The sequence below is a fragment of the Pollachius pollachius genome, assembly GCF_949987615.1.
Source record: "Pollachius pollachius genome assembly, chromosome: 6".
Taxonomy (NCBI): Eukaryota; Metazoa; Chordata; class Actinopteri; order Gadiformes; family Gadidae; genus Pollachius; species Pollachius pollachius.
Genome location: NC_136939.1, coordinates 18912413 through 18931259, shown reverse-complemented (window position 1 = coordinate 18931259; position 18847 = coordinate 18912413). Strand labels below are relative to the sequence as shown.

Here is an 18847-nt window from a genome sequence, read left to right as displayed (position 1 = left end):
GATAGAAGCTCGAGTAGGGCGTTGATCATTCTCTGATGTTATAACATATATGTGATGACGATTATATTTCTCTAAAGCTATTAAAGATACATTATTATGATCGTAGTACAATCTGAGTATATCAACGTAACTCTTCCCTAATGTAATTATTTCGGATAACATGTTTTTGTAATATCACCATCCTACTTCATCCTATTTGATAAGCTGCAGATTTACTAATACCATCCCAAGTCTATTTACTATTTATGGTTACATTACACATGGGTATGTATCACCATTTGCTTGATAATTGTATGAGGACAGCAGATGTAGTGCGCCAAACCATCAAAACGCATCAAACACAAGCAAACCCACAACACACAAACATATTCTCAATTACCGAATGACTTTCACAGCCAGAGTGAAACGTTTGCTCACAGACTCATGGTCAACCGTAGCAGGGGGGTGATATTTGGACCTTTGTATGGACAAGATGATGTCATGTCCTTTTCCGATTGGTGGAGAATGAGTGCTTTGTCTCGCCGGGGCCAGGATGGGTCATCATGCTCACTTGTGACTTAAAAAAAAAAAGGGGACCAAAAACTGCCTGGCTGTAGAACAGCAGAAGCACTCCATGTTCTGTACCGGCCACGTCTGAAATGGGCTGAGACAAAGAAAAGTATTTTAAAAGAAAAGGGAGGAACAAAAGCACATATTGCAATGATTCTGCTAGTTTCCTGCTAAACGTGCGCTCCTATATTACGGCCTGCCTCCCATATGCTGACACTGAACACAGGATTATGGGATTATAAAGGGAGTCGGGGAGACAATGTTCATCTGAAATCAAGGTCTGATGCTGGTCCATTGTCCAGGCTAAATGGAAAAATGGTCCCTTATAAACGAAGAGCTATGTTAAAAAAACACAAATGTTGACCTAAAGTACTCCTTTTGTCCAGTCACTATTGTATGAAACCATTCTGACTAATCTAAAATAGACAGTCACATGCCTTCTTCTGCTTTCATTTCAACATAGAAAGTCGTGTGTTTCACTATGACACCGTACTGAGATGTAGCGCATCCAAACATTATGCCAGTGATTTTTGTTCTTCCATATTCTTTCTTTTTCTTAGAAAAGTCTTAACTTCGCATAAGAAGGAAGTCTTATCTCATCTGTTATCAAAGCTGCGCTACTACAAAGCACTTTCCCTCCCTGCTAGCAAACGTGCTAAACAATTAGCCATCACCATTCTAATTCCTCGTTCCAACAGCTGATGGCTGATTGCCACTGTGCTCGCCCATCGACCGGGAGGCCAGACACGAGCACTAAACGTTGCATTCCAGTGTGAAAGAGAAAAGATTGAAACTGCACAGCAGTGTATTTAACAAGAACCATGTGCGAACCCCCCCCCCCCCCACCCTCCCCTCTTTTTCCCATCCGTGCCCTTCAGCTCCTCGATGCCGCCTCCTCCCACTTCCTCCTCTCCCCTGAGCCACAGCGGCTGTGTTGTTGTTGTCCAGACTCGGGCTCCAGTCTCTGGACAGGAAGCTGTGTACTTTGGGAGCATTCAGGAAGGCCGAGCAACCTTCCCGTCAGGGGTCGAACTCTGGGAGGGAAATAAAAAAGGGGAGAGGAAATGGATGGAAGGAAATAAAGAAGACAACTTCTCCTCTCTTCTTCTTCTTCTTCTTCTTCTTCTTCTTCTTCTTCTTCTTCTTCTTCTACTCCCCTGACTCCCTTCCCTCCCTCCCCTTAACCCTGGCGGTAATGTCATTCTCAAAAACCATGTCTCCATAAACACAGAAACATCGGGGTGTGAAAGCAAAATTTTTCAACTAACCTAAAATATGTCCTCTGGAATCTGTGTGTGTGTGTGTGTGTGTGTGTGTGTGTGTGTGTGTGTGTGTGTGTGTGTGTGTGTGTGTGTGTGTGTGTGTGTGTGTGTGTGTGTGTGTGTGTGTGTGTGTGTGTGTGTGTGTGTGTGCGTGCGTGCATGCGTGTGTGCGTGTCCAGTGCCTGGGTGAGCGAGGAGGCTGTGAGAAAGAGAAGGAGGTCTGTGTGGAGTGAGGGCAGAAGGAGGAGGAGATAACCAGGGCCAGGCTGGAAGTGGGGGGGGGGAGAAGAAAAAACAACAGGAAACCGTGTCTAACGCTGTTCGCTGCAAAGGAGAAAAGACCCTCCTCTCAGTTTTCCAACATAGCGCTGAAACCCACCAGGACACCGACTCTGTAGACTATTTTTTATCCAAACAAACAGAGATTACAACTTGTGTCTTTTCCCTCTGGTATTCCTTGTCGAGGCTGAGGAGCTGGAGCAGAGAGGTGACGTCACATCTGGGAGAGGGCAGCGAGGGGAGAGAGCTTGTCATCCCACGACGGCGAGGATGGTCAAGATGTGAATGGATGCAGACGCTGGCGGACTCTGAACACTGGAAACCGTGGGGCTCTTCTTATCGACCTCTTCGTGGTGGAGAACCTTGTTTTTTGCGTCTGTGACCTCTCCTTCTCTTCCCGGGGAGATCTTATGGATGTGAAGGCGCTGCAGCGCGTCCACAGACATTTCTCTGTTTAGGTCTTCTGGACATCTGAGGAGGATCCACATGAAGAACAAGGGGTCGAAACTGAAGTCTAAGAAGAAAGGAAGCGACAATGTGTTTGGCTGTGACCTGATCGAACATCTGCAGAGCTCAGCAGAAGATGGTAAAGTCTTATTTTTAAAATTGTTGCTCTATCTTATGTCTGGTGTGAATCGGCTGTATTGAAATGAGCACAATCGTACGGGGCAGGGGTGAAAGAGTTGATTGTACACATACAGGCCTCGCTAGGGAGAACAGTAGGACTTTGTTTTATATATACTGTGGCGTTGTGCAGCTTGTTGCGTTCCCACAGAGAATATGAAGTCAGAAGTCAGACTTGCATAACATTTGTTGAGCTGACACTTTTGTCCGAAGAGACTTACAATTCGACAATAAAGATATAACTCAAAAAGGGCTAGAATCACTCAAGTACATAAAAGGCAAGAGTCATATATTGTGGATATATCGTTGGTAACATTAAATGGACTGGGGGAATTCTTAGTGGAAGTTTCCGTACCGAGCAAGAAACCTGGCAAAGCTGTCGTGTTTGAATGACAACTCATCCAAGAAGCATTGAGCGAATAAAATGAGGGATTTGTCATGCAGGGCGTGGCTCAGAGGCTGTGGTATTTTCTTTCCTCCGGGCACTGAGGAGCCTGTGTGTGTGTCGAGGGGTCTGCCGAGCTAGCGGTGAGCCGGGGCAGAAATAAACATAAGAAAAAGAAGCCCTGGAGAAACTTTCCCCATCATCCCAGTTTCATTGAGAAACAAAACGTTTCAACTTTGATATGACTCTAAAGTGCTTGGTTTTACAAGTGTAACTATAACTTGTGCTCTCCCTCTCTCGCCCTGACCTATATATTTAACATGGTCTGTGCTGTTTCTGTTGTGCTGTTTAGTGGGCTGAGGCGTAGACTGAAACTCTGTAATTGCGTCAGGGATGAATGGAGCAAAGTGTTTAATTGGGAGTGTGTTACAGTTACAAGCCAGGGCGTGAAAATACAGAAACTAGTTAGAATAACAGGACTTTCATCGTCTTCTCTGCCGCAAATTACTTTTCTACGGAGAACTAGACTGGAACTAGACATGTGACTCAACACTGTGTCTGGCCCCAACATAACTCATTTGTTGTTGTATCAGGGGAAGACAGATAGTGTCGATAAACTTAAGCACAGGACTGTAACAACTTTATTCTGGTTAAAAAAAGATGAGTCACTGGAGAATGTATAACACTTGTTCTACAGATTACTGGAAAACCTGAGGAGCCACGAAATTACACTTCAATTTAAAAGCACTAAGCTGAGAACCACAGAATACCTTACAATTATTTGGTCTGCTTCTGTGCGCAGGGCCCAGTGCTTGACCTTAGCTCCACCTTGCCATGTGTACAGATTTAGCCTTTGAATAAGTACTACTTTTGCCCCAAAATGGCAGCTTTAGGCCCTGGTTTACAAATCACTGGCCACAAAGTCTTTAGTCTGTCTACTCTGTCTTACTAAATGAGAACAAAACTTGTTGCCCACACATAACTTATAAATAGGTTGTCATAAGGCATACAATAAGTCATATGACATGTTATTTTGACTCCAATTGTATCAATCGGTTCATTGTGGATTGCAGTGCTTAGAAGCCGCCAGGCTTTGTCGACCACAACCTACAACTATCATTTTGATTACAATTTTGTCTTAATATTTACTTGTGTTGTGCAACCCCCAAGAGGGATTTTAAGTTAAGATCTACGATAAGATCTACCATACGATTTAATGAGTAACATTTTTAACCCACATGAGCACTGATGATCAACATGAGCAGCGCTCCACACATCGATCTCACATGGCGCTAAATCTGGCAAAACAATTAGCGTTCTCCCAACGTTTCCTGTCATTGTGATGGTTCCAGCCACCCCAGTGGTTTCCTTCTACTGTCACAGCACAGCGAGGTTTTGACAGTCCAGTGGAAACCAGAGCTCCAATCTCGTAGAGCAGGAGAGATAAGGGTAGACTTCTCCACCGGGTCCAGCGGTTATAGCTTGTGCTCCATCCAGCGTTTCATGCGCACAGCACCGTGTAAAATTAGCAATTTTGGTTCTTAAAGGTTTCTTAAAGAGTTTGATTTGATGTTGCCCCAGCCTCCAAATTTGGATGAGAGACAAAGCATGATTCTGCATAATACAACTAATATTAGTGGAAAAGCCACTATTGGGACTCAAAGTGGCTAGGTTCATTTAAAAAATAATAAGAAATTATAAATAGACAAGGCCCCCTTTCCTTTGTTCACAACGTTGTTGTACAGCAATCCATACTAAATACATCCAAAACCACTTTTAACCAGCACCTTTATAGGTGTATTTATAGGCTTTGTTTACATTTTCCAATATTCCAACTAAGGCCCTTGGCTTAATACGCTAGAAATGTAAATATCACCTTATAGAGATGACTGGTGCCCTTTGGCTTTGAAATGAACACGGTTTAGCCAGCTGCCTGCACAATGGTAAACAATGATTACCCACATCAATTCTAGACCGCATTCTCAATCATGAACCATTGGTGATTTGTAATGTGTACAATCATAAAGGCTACAGCATGGGGTTGGTGGTAACTTTTCAAAAGTCTGTTTCTATTAGAGGAAATGTCGCAAGTATTACCAGCTACAAGGGCTGGGTGGGACAGGCTTCCTTTGAAACAAACAAACCATTTTTTAACTTCCTGTGGAGGTCCACCTTCTCCTCTGCAGCCCAACAGAGTTGGAGCGCGCAGCGCAGCCTTTGCTGTTCACACTGTCCCCTATAGAGCATGCATTTAGTGCTGAGTTCACCTTAGCTTCTGCTTTGCTTGTGTGCTCCCGTTATATTTCTGCCCATTCGGTAACTATGGCCTATTGCACTCGTCACCGTCGCTCGGAGGAGAGATCCCTGGTGTGTGTCCTTCTCAGGGTTTCTTCCCACTGGGTTTAGGGACTTTTTCCACGTCCTACAGTGAAGGGTTTAGGGTGAAGAGGTGCTGTATTATGTGCAGGATGTGAAGCCCCTTGAGAGTGTAACTTGGATTATGGGCTATACTAGAACTGTTGACGTTACTCGACTTCTTATTTATTATATCAACCCCGCTATACTTTCCCAGTTTTTATTTTTGGAGGGACTTAATATAGTCACTCCACTCCCTTCCTTTGACTTGACTGTGGCTCATAATCTTAAATGTGCTGAAAATCTTTATTTTGGTGAAATAATTATGCAGTCCCTGAATTTGTTGTATTAATGGAAGGAAATTAAGATTCAACTATTTGCTTTGGAAGGTAACGGAAATAATAGCTTCCCGAAAAAGAATCCAAGTACAGACCAATGTTGTATACGTAGCCGAGTCGATTATCCACGACCCTCCAATGTGCGTTTAAACTGTCTTTCCTGATCCTGTGTGTGTTCTCAGTCCCCCAGGTTCTGAAGAAATGTGCAGAGTTTATTGAGCATCATGGAGTGGTGGACGGGATCTACCGGTTGTCTGGGGTCACCTCCAACATCCAGCGTCTCAGGTAGGAAGGAGGAATGAATAGGAAAGCTAGGCGTAGCGTTCTCTAGCTACCCTCTAGATCAGGTGTTTCTCAGGAACCACTGGCTTAATGGAGAAGCTATACCTACCCTAGCTATCCTCTAGATAAGAGGTTCCCTCAGGAAAAACGGACTGAATGGAAAGCTAAGCCTACCCTAGCTATCTTCTAGATCAGAGGTTACTCTGAATCTTCTGACTGAATGGGCAAACTGCCCTTCTAGCTACCTAAGCTACATTCTAAATCAGGGGCTCCTTAGGAACTACTGAGAGAGAGAGAGAGAGAGAGAGAGAGAGAGAGAGAGAGAGAGAGAGAGAGAGAGAGAGAGAGAGAGAGAGAGAGAGAGAGAGAGACATGGGACAGGGTTGGGGTTATAAGAAAATGTTATATCTGATAAAATAGTCTCCAGTCAATAACAAGGGGAGTTTTTCCTCCTTCTCATGACTTTGATGTGACTTATTGCTGACTTATGAGGACCTGTGGGGGTCTCGGAGGTTGTTGCAGTGATGAGGGAGAAAATGTGTACTTGTCTGGGGATAACGCTCGTAACGTTGAAGCTACATCAAGGTCCATATTTTTAGATAATGTTTATTTCTTAAATGAAAAATGTTGATATACTGAATGATACTGTACATCAAAAAGTACACAGTAAATATTTACTTTATATGTATGTTTGTGTGTGTGTATGTGCGTCTGTGCATGTGCGTGTGTGTGTGTGTGTGTGCGCGCGTGCCTGTGCGTTACCGTGTGTGTACCCAGGCAGGAGTTCAGCAGTGATTCCTGCCCTGACCTCACTAAGGAGGTGTACCTCCAGGACATCCACTGTGTGGGCTCCTTATGCAAGCTCTACTTCAGGGAGCTGCCCAACCCCCTGCTCACCTATGAGCTCTACAGCCAGTTCACCGTAGGTCCTCACTGTCTCCTCCCGTCAAACACCTTCACCTCTACACCTATGAGCTCTACAGCCAGTTCACCGTAGGTCACTTTATGATAACACACAATCAGCTGATGTTCTCTCCCTATACATATGTTTATTTGTCTACTGTAAAATAAATATTTTTGTGCTGAGGTCTGCTGCTGTTAGTATCTCTCTATCCAGAGCGTTTCACAATACCATGTATGCATACCTTCTCATCATGGGTGGTCCCAGTGAGAACTGAACCCCTAACCCCCACAGCCCTACCCCTGTCCTCACACAGGTCCCCTGAATGTAACACAGTGATACTCTACCCCTGTCCCCACACAGGACCCCTGAATGTAACACAGTGATACTCTACCCCTGTCCCCACACAGGACCCCTGAATGTAACACAGTGATACTCTACCCCTGTCCCCACACAGGACCCCTGAATGTAACACAGTGATACTCTACCCCTGTCCCCACACAGGACCCCTGAATGTAACACAGTGATACTCTACCCCTGTCCCCACACAGGACCCCTGAATGTAACACAGTGATACTCTACCCCTGTCCCCACACAGGACCCCTGAATGTAACACAGTGATACTCTACCCCTGTCCCCACACAGGACCCCTGAATGTAACACAGTGATACTCTACCCCTGTCCCCACACAGGACCCCTGAATGTAACACAGTGATACTCTACCCCTGTCCCCACACAGGACCCCTGAATGTAACACAGTGATACTCTACCCCTGTCCCCACACAGGACCCCTGAATGTAACACAGTGATACTCTTCCCAATAGGAGGCGGCTCGTATCCAGGAGCCGCAGGAGAAGCTGGAGCACATTCAGCAGGTCATCAAGGAGCTCCCCGTCTCCCACTTCAGGTGAGCACAACCAGGACATGGCCCGCTAGCTCCAGCCGCCAGGGCTTCATAATAAGGCAACACGCCTTGTGCCGACCACAGGTTAGCTTCCATCCTGTGGTCCCTAGGCAACATGTCATCCCCTCTCTCTCTCTCCCGCTCCTTACACACTCATCGCTGTCCTTTCCATTCCAGCCCAAAAAAGGGACTCAGACCTCACCTGGCTACTTCACTGCCATCCAATCAGAAGACCTCCTTTCTTTCAAAGGGCCAGTACCAGCAACATGTGCATAACATTCATAAAACACACTTTGTTTTCCTCTCCCTATCAGGACCCTGGAGTTCCTGACCAAACACCTGTCGTACCTGGCCACTCTGAGCAGCCAGACCAACATGCACGCCCGCAACCTGGCGTTGGTCTGGGCCCCCAACCTCCTCAGGTGAGAGCGGTGTCCAACGGCACTTGGAGTTATTTTTCTTTATTCCTGAACCTGTGACTCTGTTAGCTGCTAGGCTATACTAGCGGACTTGGAAGGACATGGCATTAAGACCATTGTTAGGAGATTAAATTCCCTTGATTTGCTTGGGCCAAACGATGCTAAGTGTATGTGTGTGCATGGATATTGCATCCACTAAAGACTTAGTCCTTTGGTCGTCCTTTTGTATTTAAACAAAGGACTTTGTCCTTTGTTTATCCTTAATATCAATGGACGTTAATTTAGGCCCCAATCCAACGCAACTATCCCGGATGGATTTCAGACCAAATCCATCCTTGATAGGTTTTCACCCACTGGCGACCATTTCAGTACTTCCCTTGGTCACTTATGTGACAACTCAAGACCAGTTAAGCAATGTCTGTAAAGAAGTTTTTCCTGTCTTTCTCTTAATCCCCCCTCCCCCCGCCACCCATCCCCCAGGTGTAAAGACATCGACGCGGCAGCATGCAGCGGGGACCAGGCCTTCCAGGAGGTGCGCGTGCAGCAGGCGGTGGTGGAGTTCATCCTCAACCACACAGAGCAGATCTTCAACCGCGGCACCGGCCTCTGCAAGGCTAAAGAAGGTAGGCCTCCACAGACTCTGCGCACACAGAGTCAGCCACAGCCCAAAGGTACTGCTGTCGACCCCCTCACTGTATTGGCAATTAAATAGTACAGGGGACGATTATCGGACCCCTCCCTACTTCCTGATGACATGTATCTTTAAAAATCCCTGGAAGTCTCTTGGGATGAACGCATCGGCTAAATGACCGAAACTGACATCGTAAAAAGTAAGTGTCATGGCTAGGGTGTTCAACTCCCAGCCTAAAGGTTCTGAGTTCGATCCCCGCTGTATGCAGGCATCCAAGAGCAAGACGCAAGAAAAATGAATTGGCGCCATGCTAAGATGTTTCGGGTCCTCCTATTGGTGACATAAGGCCCACCCTGTGCCCCTCCCTCTCCCAGCGCCGAGCTATGCGTGCGGGGAGCGCTTCGCCACGCTGCCGCTGAGCGCGGGCCACGGCCACGGGCCCATGAAGCTGATGAGCCTGGAGGAGGCCCAGGCCCGCTCCCTAGGCCCCAACCACCCGGTCCACCGCGAGCGCCAGCGGGAGAACAGCCTGCCCGACGCCAGCACCGCCACGCTCTACCACACCGTGCTGGACATCTCCGACAGCAAGTAGGCACCCAGGGGCATGGAGGGGCGCGCGGGATCCCAGACGGATTGTTCTGTGTTTGAATCCCAGTGTGTTCTGTCTACCTTTAGCCTTTATTCAGGCAGCTTACCCAAGTGTGGCCACTGGTTGTGGCAACTGTACCAGAAGCGAGCAAACACAGGGCTTGTTTGGGTGGATATGGGTCATGATGTGTGAGCGGTTTGGATTGAGTTGATGGCGTGCTGCTGAACGTAGTTTTATTGAAGGTATCTAAAGAGCCTTTTAGTACTTGTTGCACTTCTCATGGTCCCTGGACTGTACAGTTGGTCCAAGGTGTTTCCCTCTATTGTGGGAGGTTATATTCCTTAGGAGGTGTTGTTAATAAGGACCTTTGAGACTGCAACTAGGATTCAGGGCTAAACAAACACATGCAGATACATTCAGTGCTAAAAGTGCTGAACGTCTGTTCTTCAGGAGGAAATTCTCTGGGAAATCTAAGAAGTGGAAGTCCATCTTCAACCTGGGGAAGTCTGTGAACGAATCCAAAGGCAAGCTGAGCCGGAACGGCAGCGTGTTCATAAGAGGACCAAACACAGGTAACTTCTCTAACTTCTTACAACATCCAACGGTTTACATACGACGTCCTCCGGCTAAGGTGGGCCGGCCACCATAGTGGCTTGCTGCTTGAGCTACCCGCTCCTTATTGACATATAGAGTATATATTATCTGAGTTCACTTTAGGTGTCTGTTGAATGAATGACTACGTATATATATCGGGGTTAAGACTATCATATTGCGATAGAAATCTGTGGAGTTTGATGCTATTCAACCAAAGTTTGGGATTGACATGTAATAGTGTCAGGTCCTTGTTAAAGAAAACTCCATTCTGAAAGGCCCGTACTAAATATACTGTGTGTTTTATGGGAGCATGGCCGTGGGAACTTGGGAAGATGCACAGCAATACACTCAGAGGGGCTAACCAAGAATCCTTTAAGAGCAAGGCTAAACCACAAGTAGTAGTTATAGTTTAAAGATAGAAAAACACCCACAGTGATGGAACGGTAGAACAAAGAACCATGTATGCAAGGGGCTGAGGTTATTGTCTGTACAATAGGACTGCAGCCACTGGTCTACAAGCTACCAGGAATACAAGCATATCATGATAGGAATAGGCAAAGGGTGAATGAATACAAAGGCCATAAAGTTGAAATGTGATACAGATTTAGACTTAAGATCATACCTTCATAATTGAACTCATCATATATTCTAAAGATATCTGCTAGAACAGAGACAGAGTGTCGTTTTGTGTTGTTTGATGAAGTCTGATTGTATTATTTCACAGACAAGGCGGCTCTCCGCCCAGCCAGGAGTATGGACTCGTTGTGCTCTCTACAAATAGGTAACCTATAGCATATCAGCATAATCAAATCATATATATACTTTCCAATACACTCGGATACACACAACGCTTTACTGCTAGTTGTACTTTTGCCTTCACCAGCAGTTAGACCTTGTATATTACAATGTATACAGATTGTATTTTTCGTGTTGACTTCTTCCTGGCAAGGCGGAGGCATGCGTTCGTTTGATTAAACCTCATTTGCATTGTAACTGAGAATCCTTTCCTCACGCCCTAGACGACGACAGAACGGGAAGCCTGCCCGGCGGATCCAACGGCGCCTTGACCCCGGACCCCAAGTCCCGGACGCTGGGCTCGGACTCTCTGTACGACCTGAGGGAGGAGGACCAGCGGTGGGACTTCAAAGGGAAGACCACCCCGACGAGCAATCAGAGAGAGACGGCCGGCTCCTCCTCCTCCTCCTCCTCCTCGCCGCCTCAGAAGGCGCTCCCGGAGCAGCTGAAGGTGTTCAAGGGAGACGACCTCCCCGGGTTCAAACCCACATCTCCCAAGAACCGGAGGATGTTGTACTCAGGCTCCACCCAACACCACCACCACCACCACGGCGCGTCCAAACCCTCCTTCCCGGGCAGCCTGTTCCCGCTGGAGTCCTCGTCGCCGCGGCACCAGCGCAAGGCCGTCAACATCTCGGAGCCCTTCGCCGTGTCGGTGCCGCTGCGCGTCTCGGCGGTCATCAGCTCCAACAGCACGCCGTGCCGCGCCCACGTCAAGGACAGGACGGCGGGCGGCATCAGGCCCCTCCTGGGGGAGGGCGGCAGCAGCAGCAGCAGCTCCAGCTGCTCCTCGTCACTGCTGCAGCTGGAGACGGAGGGGGGACGGATGAGACCAGCGGGGGACGTCCCGGAGCGGGCGACCTCTGACCTCAGCTCAACAGGTAGGGGAGGCTAGCGTTCGACCAGTAGGATACTGCTGCTGCCGTTGATTGTGTCTGACTACGACAAATGTCAGGGTAGTACCCGTTTACACCAGTAGGTGGTGCTCCAGGCACTGTAAGTCAGTCTGCCGGGACGGTAGACACATTCTGTGGCTGTGAGACGTTGTACTGATATTTCTGGTGATTATTCCGATGATGCATCGTTTATGGGCAGATCCTCACCTTAACTACATCACCTCTTAAAATAAACCTTGTAATACCTAAGCGCAACAACTCCCGTAGTATACTTCTACTAATATCTAAACATTATGCTATTTAGTCAATATAGTTGATGGTGGTACTGTTCTATGTTATTTTTATTCCCTGATGGGATGCCTTTGAACTTTTTCAGATCACATTCCTGCATTCTCTTCTCTCCTCTCTCCTCTCTCTTTATATCATGATATGACACATGACATATGACATATTATGATATAGTAGAGAGATGAAGATAAGATAAGAGAGTGGCCTACTTTTTTGTCCCAAGACGGACAATTCTGGAAATATCAATAAATAAATCAATAAAAATATCATATGATTTTATTGATTTGATGCTCATATCCACATATACCTGATTGTGTAGTACAAAGTACTAAGGAGAATTACTGATTTTTGATTATAATTTATATTTAATCACTCTAGATTCCAATGAAAGAGCAGCACAAGATGTTGGAGAAGGGAAGGGTCTTTCTAAACTGGAATGTTCTGGAGAACATTTAACATCATCTCCTGGGAAACTGGTAATCATATTTTTTTTACCCAACCCTAACCCATTTTTCAATAATAAATACATTTTATTATTGTATCATACTATCATCATATCATCATATCATATTAGGTAATGCTAATATTGATTACAGGTGTTCTTCTCAGTATCGGTGTGTATAGTAGTGTTCATCATGATAATAATGGATAATAAAGAAATATGCATTTCGAATTAAGCTGATTATAATGTATCATTATCACCCCTTGCCATTTTGAGTACATGCACTCTGTTGATCAAGATAAATAAACATCAAACAATTAGAATATATAAGATCAACTAAGATAAATGTGCTGCATTGTCTCCTAATTTGGCTATATCCATCAATGAATGTATCATTTTAATATCTTCCAGGACAAGGGATCTTCTCCCAGCGTGCAAGAGCTGTGGTCCGAGCTCCACAATGAACTGAAGATCACTGAGCCTGAGCTGGACCTCCTGGATAAGACCTTCAAGCCTATCTTCTGCCCCGAGGGCTCCTACGAGATCTCCTCTCTGCGAAAGAGCTCCGCTCTCAGCTCCAGTGAAGACCTGAAGACCAGGTTTGGAAGAGGAGGAGCGTCCCAGAGGAGCTCTAGCTCCAGTGGAGACCTGAAGACCAGGTTTGGAAGAGGAGGAGCGTCCCAGAGGAGCTCCAGCTCCCCCACTCTCTCTGTGTTCCACGGCGTTCCCAAAGCCTCCACCGTCACTCTGAGCGACATCCCCTCCGGGTCTACAGGACCCAGCCGCGTCAGGAAGCAGGCCTCGGAGTCGGACATCTTGCTTCCCTTCTACCAAAACATGGACTTTGCGGGCGGAGATAAAAAGCTGAACCCTTTTCCTTGCGCTCCTTCAAAAGAGGAGAAGATGAGCAAAGTATACAGAGCCTCAATGGTGAAGTCTGCGAGCTTGGATACCTCTACTGATATCAAACACTGGCAGGGCCTCTCTGGGAATAAAAGTTTGGATTTCACTCAAGCCAATCTCTTTGAAAACACAGTGCCTCCGGTGGATGACACTGGGGACAGGGGGTTATTAGCAGGAGCAAGTAACAATGCAGTGGAAATAGAGACGTATGAGAATCACAAGCCATCAGAGGAGGTGTTGATTGTAACCACTTCCACCAAGACTTCATCTGAGGCCAGACAGGAACCCCTGGCAGGAGTTGAAAAAGCTGCAAAAACGTCCAAATGTTTGGTAGACGGACCAAAGACGTCCTCTGAAGACGGAAAGGACCACCTAACAGAGGTTCAGCAAGGGGCAACATCGCCTAAACATTTGGCAGACAGTCCCAGGACTTCCTCTGAAGGTGGTCCGAAACCCCTGGCCCAGATTCCCAGAGCAAGGATATCCTCCATACGTCTGGAGGACAGACCAAAGACTCTGGTGTTCCGCCACCTGAATGAAGACGAGGCGTGCGCGAGACCCTCGGAGGAGTTGGACCTGGGGGAGACCTGGGACGAGCTGAGCTCCTGCTCCAGAGAGTGGGTCACCAGTCCACTCCACACGCCCGATATAGACGACCTGTTGAGCAACCACCTCCTGCCCGCCCCACCGTGCTCCACCTTGAGCCTAGTGGACGGAGGAGGAGGAGGAACTTCATCTCATCCACTGAATATGAACAAGTCGTACCCTGCAAGCAATGGCACCCCCGTCTCTCAGGGTCAGCGGAACGCAGACGAACCAGAGGAACCCAAAGTGCCTAGTTTCCAACCTCTACTCTCCAGGACGAATGGAACGGGCCCCAACACTGCACCGCAGCAGACGGGTAAAAGCGGCTCAGCAATAAAACCAAAGACCACCCACGGTAACGGTAACCCGGCCCCTCAGCGCTTCCGCAGGCAGTTGTCCCAGGAGGCATGTCCCACGACGGTGAGGAAAGAGGAAGGCTCAGCGGCAAAACACGCTCGGCCGTGCTCGCTCAACCTGGACCTGGTGGGGCGTCGCTGCATCCGAGACATCTCCAATCAGCAGCAGGGCCGTCACCTCCAGGAGCCGACTCCCTTCCAGCGAAGCCCGCTGCCCGGCCCGCAGCCCGGAGACAATGGACAGGAAGCCCTGGAGCTGGAGCTCTTTCTCAACAACAGCCACGCCCCCCTGCGGAGGAACTCGGCCCCGGTGAGCGTGTCCTCGGTGCGCACCGCCTTCATGATCAAGACCAGCCAGGCCAAGGCCGTGCCCGTCATCCCGCCCAAGGTGCAGTACACGCAGATCCCTCACCTGCGCCAGGATGGCGACCACCGCGGCACGGCCCGCCAACAGGAGAACCAAAACCCCAAGAGGGCCGACCTCACGCGGGAGCAGACCCCGCTGCCAGCTCCGTCCGCCGCCCAGGCGACCACGGCGGCGACCACAGCCGGGGCGCCCAGGAAGAAGGAGGAGCTAGAGAACAAGAAGCCCGTGCTGAGACACCAGAAGCATCCCCCTGCGGAGAAGCCCCAGGAACCCCCCCAGGAGACAGCCAAGAACGGAGCCTCTCGGTTCCAGGAACCACAGGTCACCGTGCGGAAGCCCGCCGCCGCCCCCACCCCTCCCGCAGACACGGATGTCTTCCTGGATTGCCCCCGGCCCAACCGGCCCAACATCCTCCAGAGACCCTCCTTCAGGAACCGGCAGAGGCCACAGAGTCTGATCCTGCTCAGCCCGCCCTTCCCCATCATGGACTTCCCTCCCCTGGACGACAGCAAGCTGCTGCTCTCCCCCAAGAGAAGCCTCAATGATGCCACATCCCTGGCCAGGCGGGAGGATGCCACCGCGGGGGTGAACCTCCGCAAGACAACGGGGGACGGCAAGGGGCTCCAGAACAAAATGACCATCCCCAAGAGCGGCCAGCGGCTGGAGACGTCCACCAGCTGCTTCTACCAGCCCCAGAGACGCTCCATGATCTTTGAGAACCGGACCCAGCGACAGATCGAATGACTCGTTCAGCCCCCCTATTCGCAAATCACCCACACTTCACTGGAATTTTTGAATGACATCATGTATTTAAAGGGTTAATTCGCTGGTCATTTGGTCTTTTAGTGGGTCCAGGAAAACAGACTGGTTACCAGTTACAGTTGTTTAGAAGGAGGATGTATGTGTGGAAGCCGTGGAGGAATCAAAGGTCAGTGAAAGGTCTTAGCAGATGGGGCTTAAAGGTGTATTGTGATTATGAATTGTTATATAAGGATGGAATAGAACAAGACATCCAGTTTGAAGGGTAGGCATATCCAAACGGTTGAAGTGGGGGTGAAATTACGTCTTGGAAAGTGGATCTACATGCTAGAGTGTTTCCTTTTTCAGATTTCCTCTTGCAACTTTAGAACAAATGCATCTGTACTGTCCCCTTTTCAAGAGCTGTAATAGAAATGTATTCTGTCGACAATTTATTCTTATATATGTTCCGATTTCGCTGTTGTCCAACCGATTGAGACCAGAGTAGACTACTTTTAGATGGACGTTTGTATGTCACTATGTTACTGGTTGAGTAGTTTGAGTATGCTATTGTACATATCGGGCTGAAGTGTCCCATTGCATCACCATGCGTTAAATAAAGGGAAGACGCATCACTGTTGCATGTAATTCTGGGCGTATTTTCAACATAGTCTTGCTTTTTGATTCTACTGTAGTCTATATCGCTAGAAACTATTTTATTTATTCTTATACTATTTTACAAAACAGGGACTGAAGTGACTAATTGTGTCAAAGATAAGATGACCGTATTTCAATATTTAAAAGACAAATACTTTGCATTTGTTTAACCACAACATCATACTGGATTTATATTATATGTTGACCTAAAGATTTAAGTTAATTTTATTTTGTAATCTTACTGTGTCAATTCTGTCCTTTTCTTCTTATTTTATAAGGGTTAGAATTATGTATGAATTGAAATGGACAAAGCTCAGTTGAATGCTATCACATTATTGACATTCTTGTGAATTACTTCCTGTGTCTCCTTGACTGAAGAGCTGAATTTTTATAGATATATTTTCTCAGTGCGTCTGTGAATGAGATAGTGATCCTCAAACAAACTGACATTTTATGTGCACTTGTAACATAACCTGAAATGATGTACAGGACACTGCCCTTATCTGCTTCTTACTGTACAACAGAAACATGATATAGAAAGTGTAAATATAGCCCCTATTTTAAAGATATGAGAGGACACATCCCTCTTGTGCATTTTGCCAGATTTCAGGGAAATACACGTTTCTTAGACGTTGTCCATGACTGAAAGTTAAAGCAAAATCACAACCAAACTTTGGCTAAAATGCCATCTATAATTCTGGAATCAAGCCATCATTTGGTCTTAAACTTGAATTAAAGACGAATATTTTAAGTGTTCATTAATCTTACATTGCTTTTTATTTAGTTCTTTACAGAAATCTTCAATGAAAATAAATTGCCTTATTGGCCATTAATATTAGTTAAGAGAGGGTGTGTTTGTATGTACGAATGGAAGTATTCAAAGCCATCAATGATTGTTTTCATTGATGTTTTATTGTTTTGTTTTGTATTGTTTAATGAGAACAGGTATTCCTCTATGTGGATATTATCTGTCAATAAAAAAATATATATTTACATTTTTCTGGACGCTGTATAATTTTTATGTGTTACCAGTATCTGGCATTTCAGCCATAACTATAAATGTAAATTAACCTGAGCAACAGAAAGGAAGTCAAGATCTCTTATCTATAAGTTCTTCTGTATTTAGCTTCTAGCACCCCCACACACACACACACACACACACACACACACACACACACACACACACACACACACACACACACACACACACACACACACACACACACACACACACACATACACACAAGCACCCAGTGTATTCACTAAACTGCAGTTAGATTTGTCGCCACCGGGTGTCACTCATGTTCAATATTTTCGAGGTGGTTTCTCCACTCATCATTTCAGTGAGTGGAGGCCTGTGGTTCTTTGCATGGGAAATCAAAACATCCCACATTTTTAAACCTGCTACCAGTGTATGCTGTGTGTTTGAAAGATATTCACAAATTATGTTGTGTGTGTGTGCCTGTGTGTGTGTGTGTGTGTGTGTGTGTGTGTGTGTGTGTGTGTGTGTGTGTGTGTGTGTGTGTGTGTGTGTGTGTGCACGTTAACGATCCCTGTATACGGTCTGCATCTATTTGTAGGCTGTAATTTTAATTATATAAAAATTGCATCAATACCTTAAACCCCTAACAAACATGTAACTCTGATCATCGTCAGAATCTATTAATGCATTCATAAATGAAAAGTCCTATTCGGACAATATGGTTTGAATTAAGGTTCAATTAACGAGACGACCTTGAGTTTACCTGCAAACTTTCCCAAGAAAGTAAATTACACAAAATAAAGTAAAGTCGAGTATTTCTAGCAGGCCTGGCCCGCTGACTGCAGGGCAACACGTGGTTCATTAGGCTTCAGGCCACTTGGATAAACTATATTATATATATATTACATTAATCATTTTAATATACAACCATTTGATTGTTAGCATTGCTTGGCCCTTGGAAAAAACTATCAACTCATTCTTGAAATGTCCTCATAACGTGTAATCAACCTACAACCATAAGGCCCTAAAGGTGATTATTCAAACATTAATTGAATTGACGAATCCGCAGCAGTAGTGAAAGCAACCAGATGATACCTGTAACGAATCAAATGATCCCAAACGGGGCAACAACAATCCCAGTTCTAGGAGGAAAAGAAAAGCACCGTATTCTATTCAAGCAAAAGGTATACGCGTTCAAAGGTCATTTCCAAGTCCGCGCACTTCATTATTTCCTCGACCCTTGACACGTGAGTCTATGGCTCCATAATGAGGCAGCAGCCTCCTTCTCGCTGATCCCAGAACAGGTCGGCGTGCATGTTGCATTTCAATTAGAGCCGGCCGGCTGACGGGAGGCGGAGAGGAGGTTCATCATCTCACTGGTGGATATGGAAATGCTGACCGTTATACAGCCTGCAGGGAATAATCAGTGCCCCTGGGATTAAAACACTGCTTCACTGTGTGAAGTTCTGTTTTTGGCAAAGTTTCACTGGCTGTTTATTTTTTTCATTCCCATTCCGTTGTACACCAAAGCTGTTTTCAACGATTTGGTGCCAAATATGTGGCAAATAGCAAAATAAATGGGGAACTTCACTTCCCAAGGGTTAAACAGTGAAATGTAGTTGAAGGTCAATTCATGGTCACGGCTGTTGTCTCATCGACTGTGAAAATGAATATTTAACTATCTGACACAGGTTGTGGCTCCTTAAAAAACAAAAACATGCTCTCT

General features: G+C 46.5%; 1 protein-coding gene across 3 annotated transcripts; it reads left to right on the top strand.

The window, feature by feature from the left end:
* The first annotated feature begins 2141 nt into the window (after nt 1-2141).
* Nucleotides 2142-17076, top strand: arhgap31 (Rho GTPase activating protein 31). Of its 3 annotated transcripts, XM_079738431.1 has the most exons (13): nt 2142-2676; nt 5975-6077; nt 6852-6996; nt 7800-7882; nt 8194-8301; nt 8779-8921; nt 9304-9517; nt 9969-10090; nt 10837-10893; nt 11132-11788; nt 12470-12567; nt 12945-13132; nt 13193-17076. In XM_079738431.1, the coding sequence occupies exons 1-13, from the start codon at nt 2577-2579 to the stop codon at nt 15486-15488; spliced, it is 4314 nt and encodes a 1437-aa protein (XP_079594557.1). In that variant the 5' UTR covers nt 2142-2576; the 3' UTR covers nt 15489-17076. The 3 variants fall into 3 exon arrangements, with proteins under 3 accessions (XP_079594557.1, XP_079594556.1, XP_079594558.1); XM_079738430.1 differs by having other exon boundaries at nt 12945-17076; XM_079738432.1 differs by lacking the exons at nt 2142-2676; nt 5975-6077; nt 6852-6996 and adding an exon at nt 7047-7067 and having other exon boundaries at nt 12945-17076.
* Nucleotides 17077-18847: the final 1771 nt, after the last annotated feature.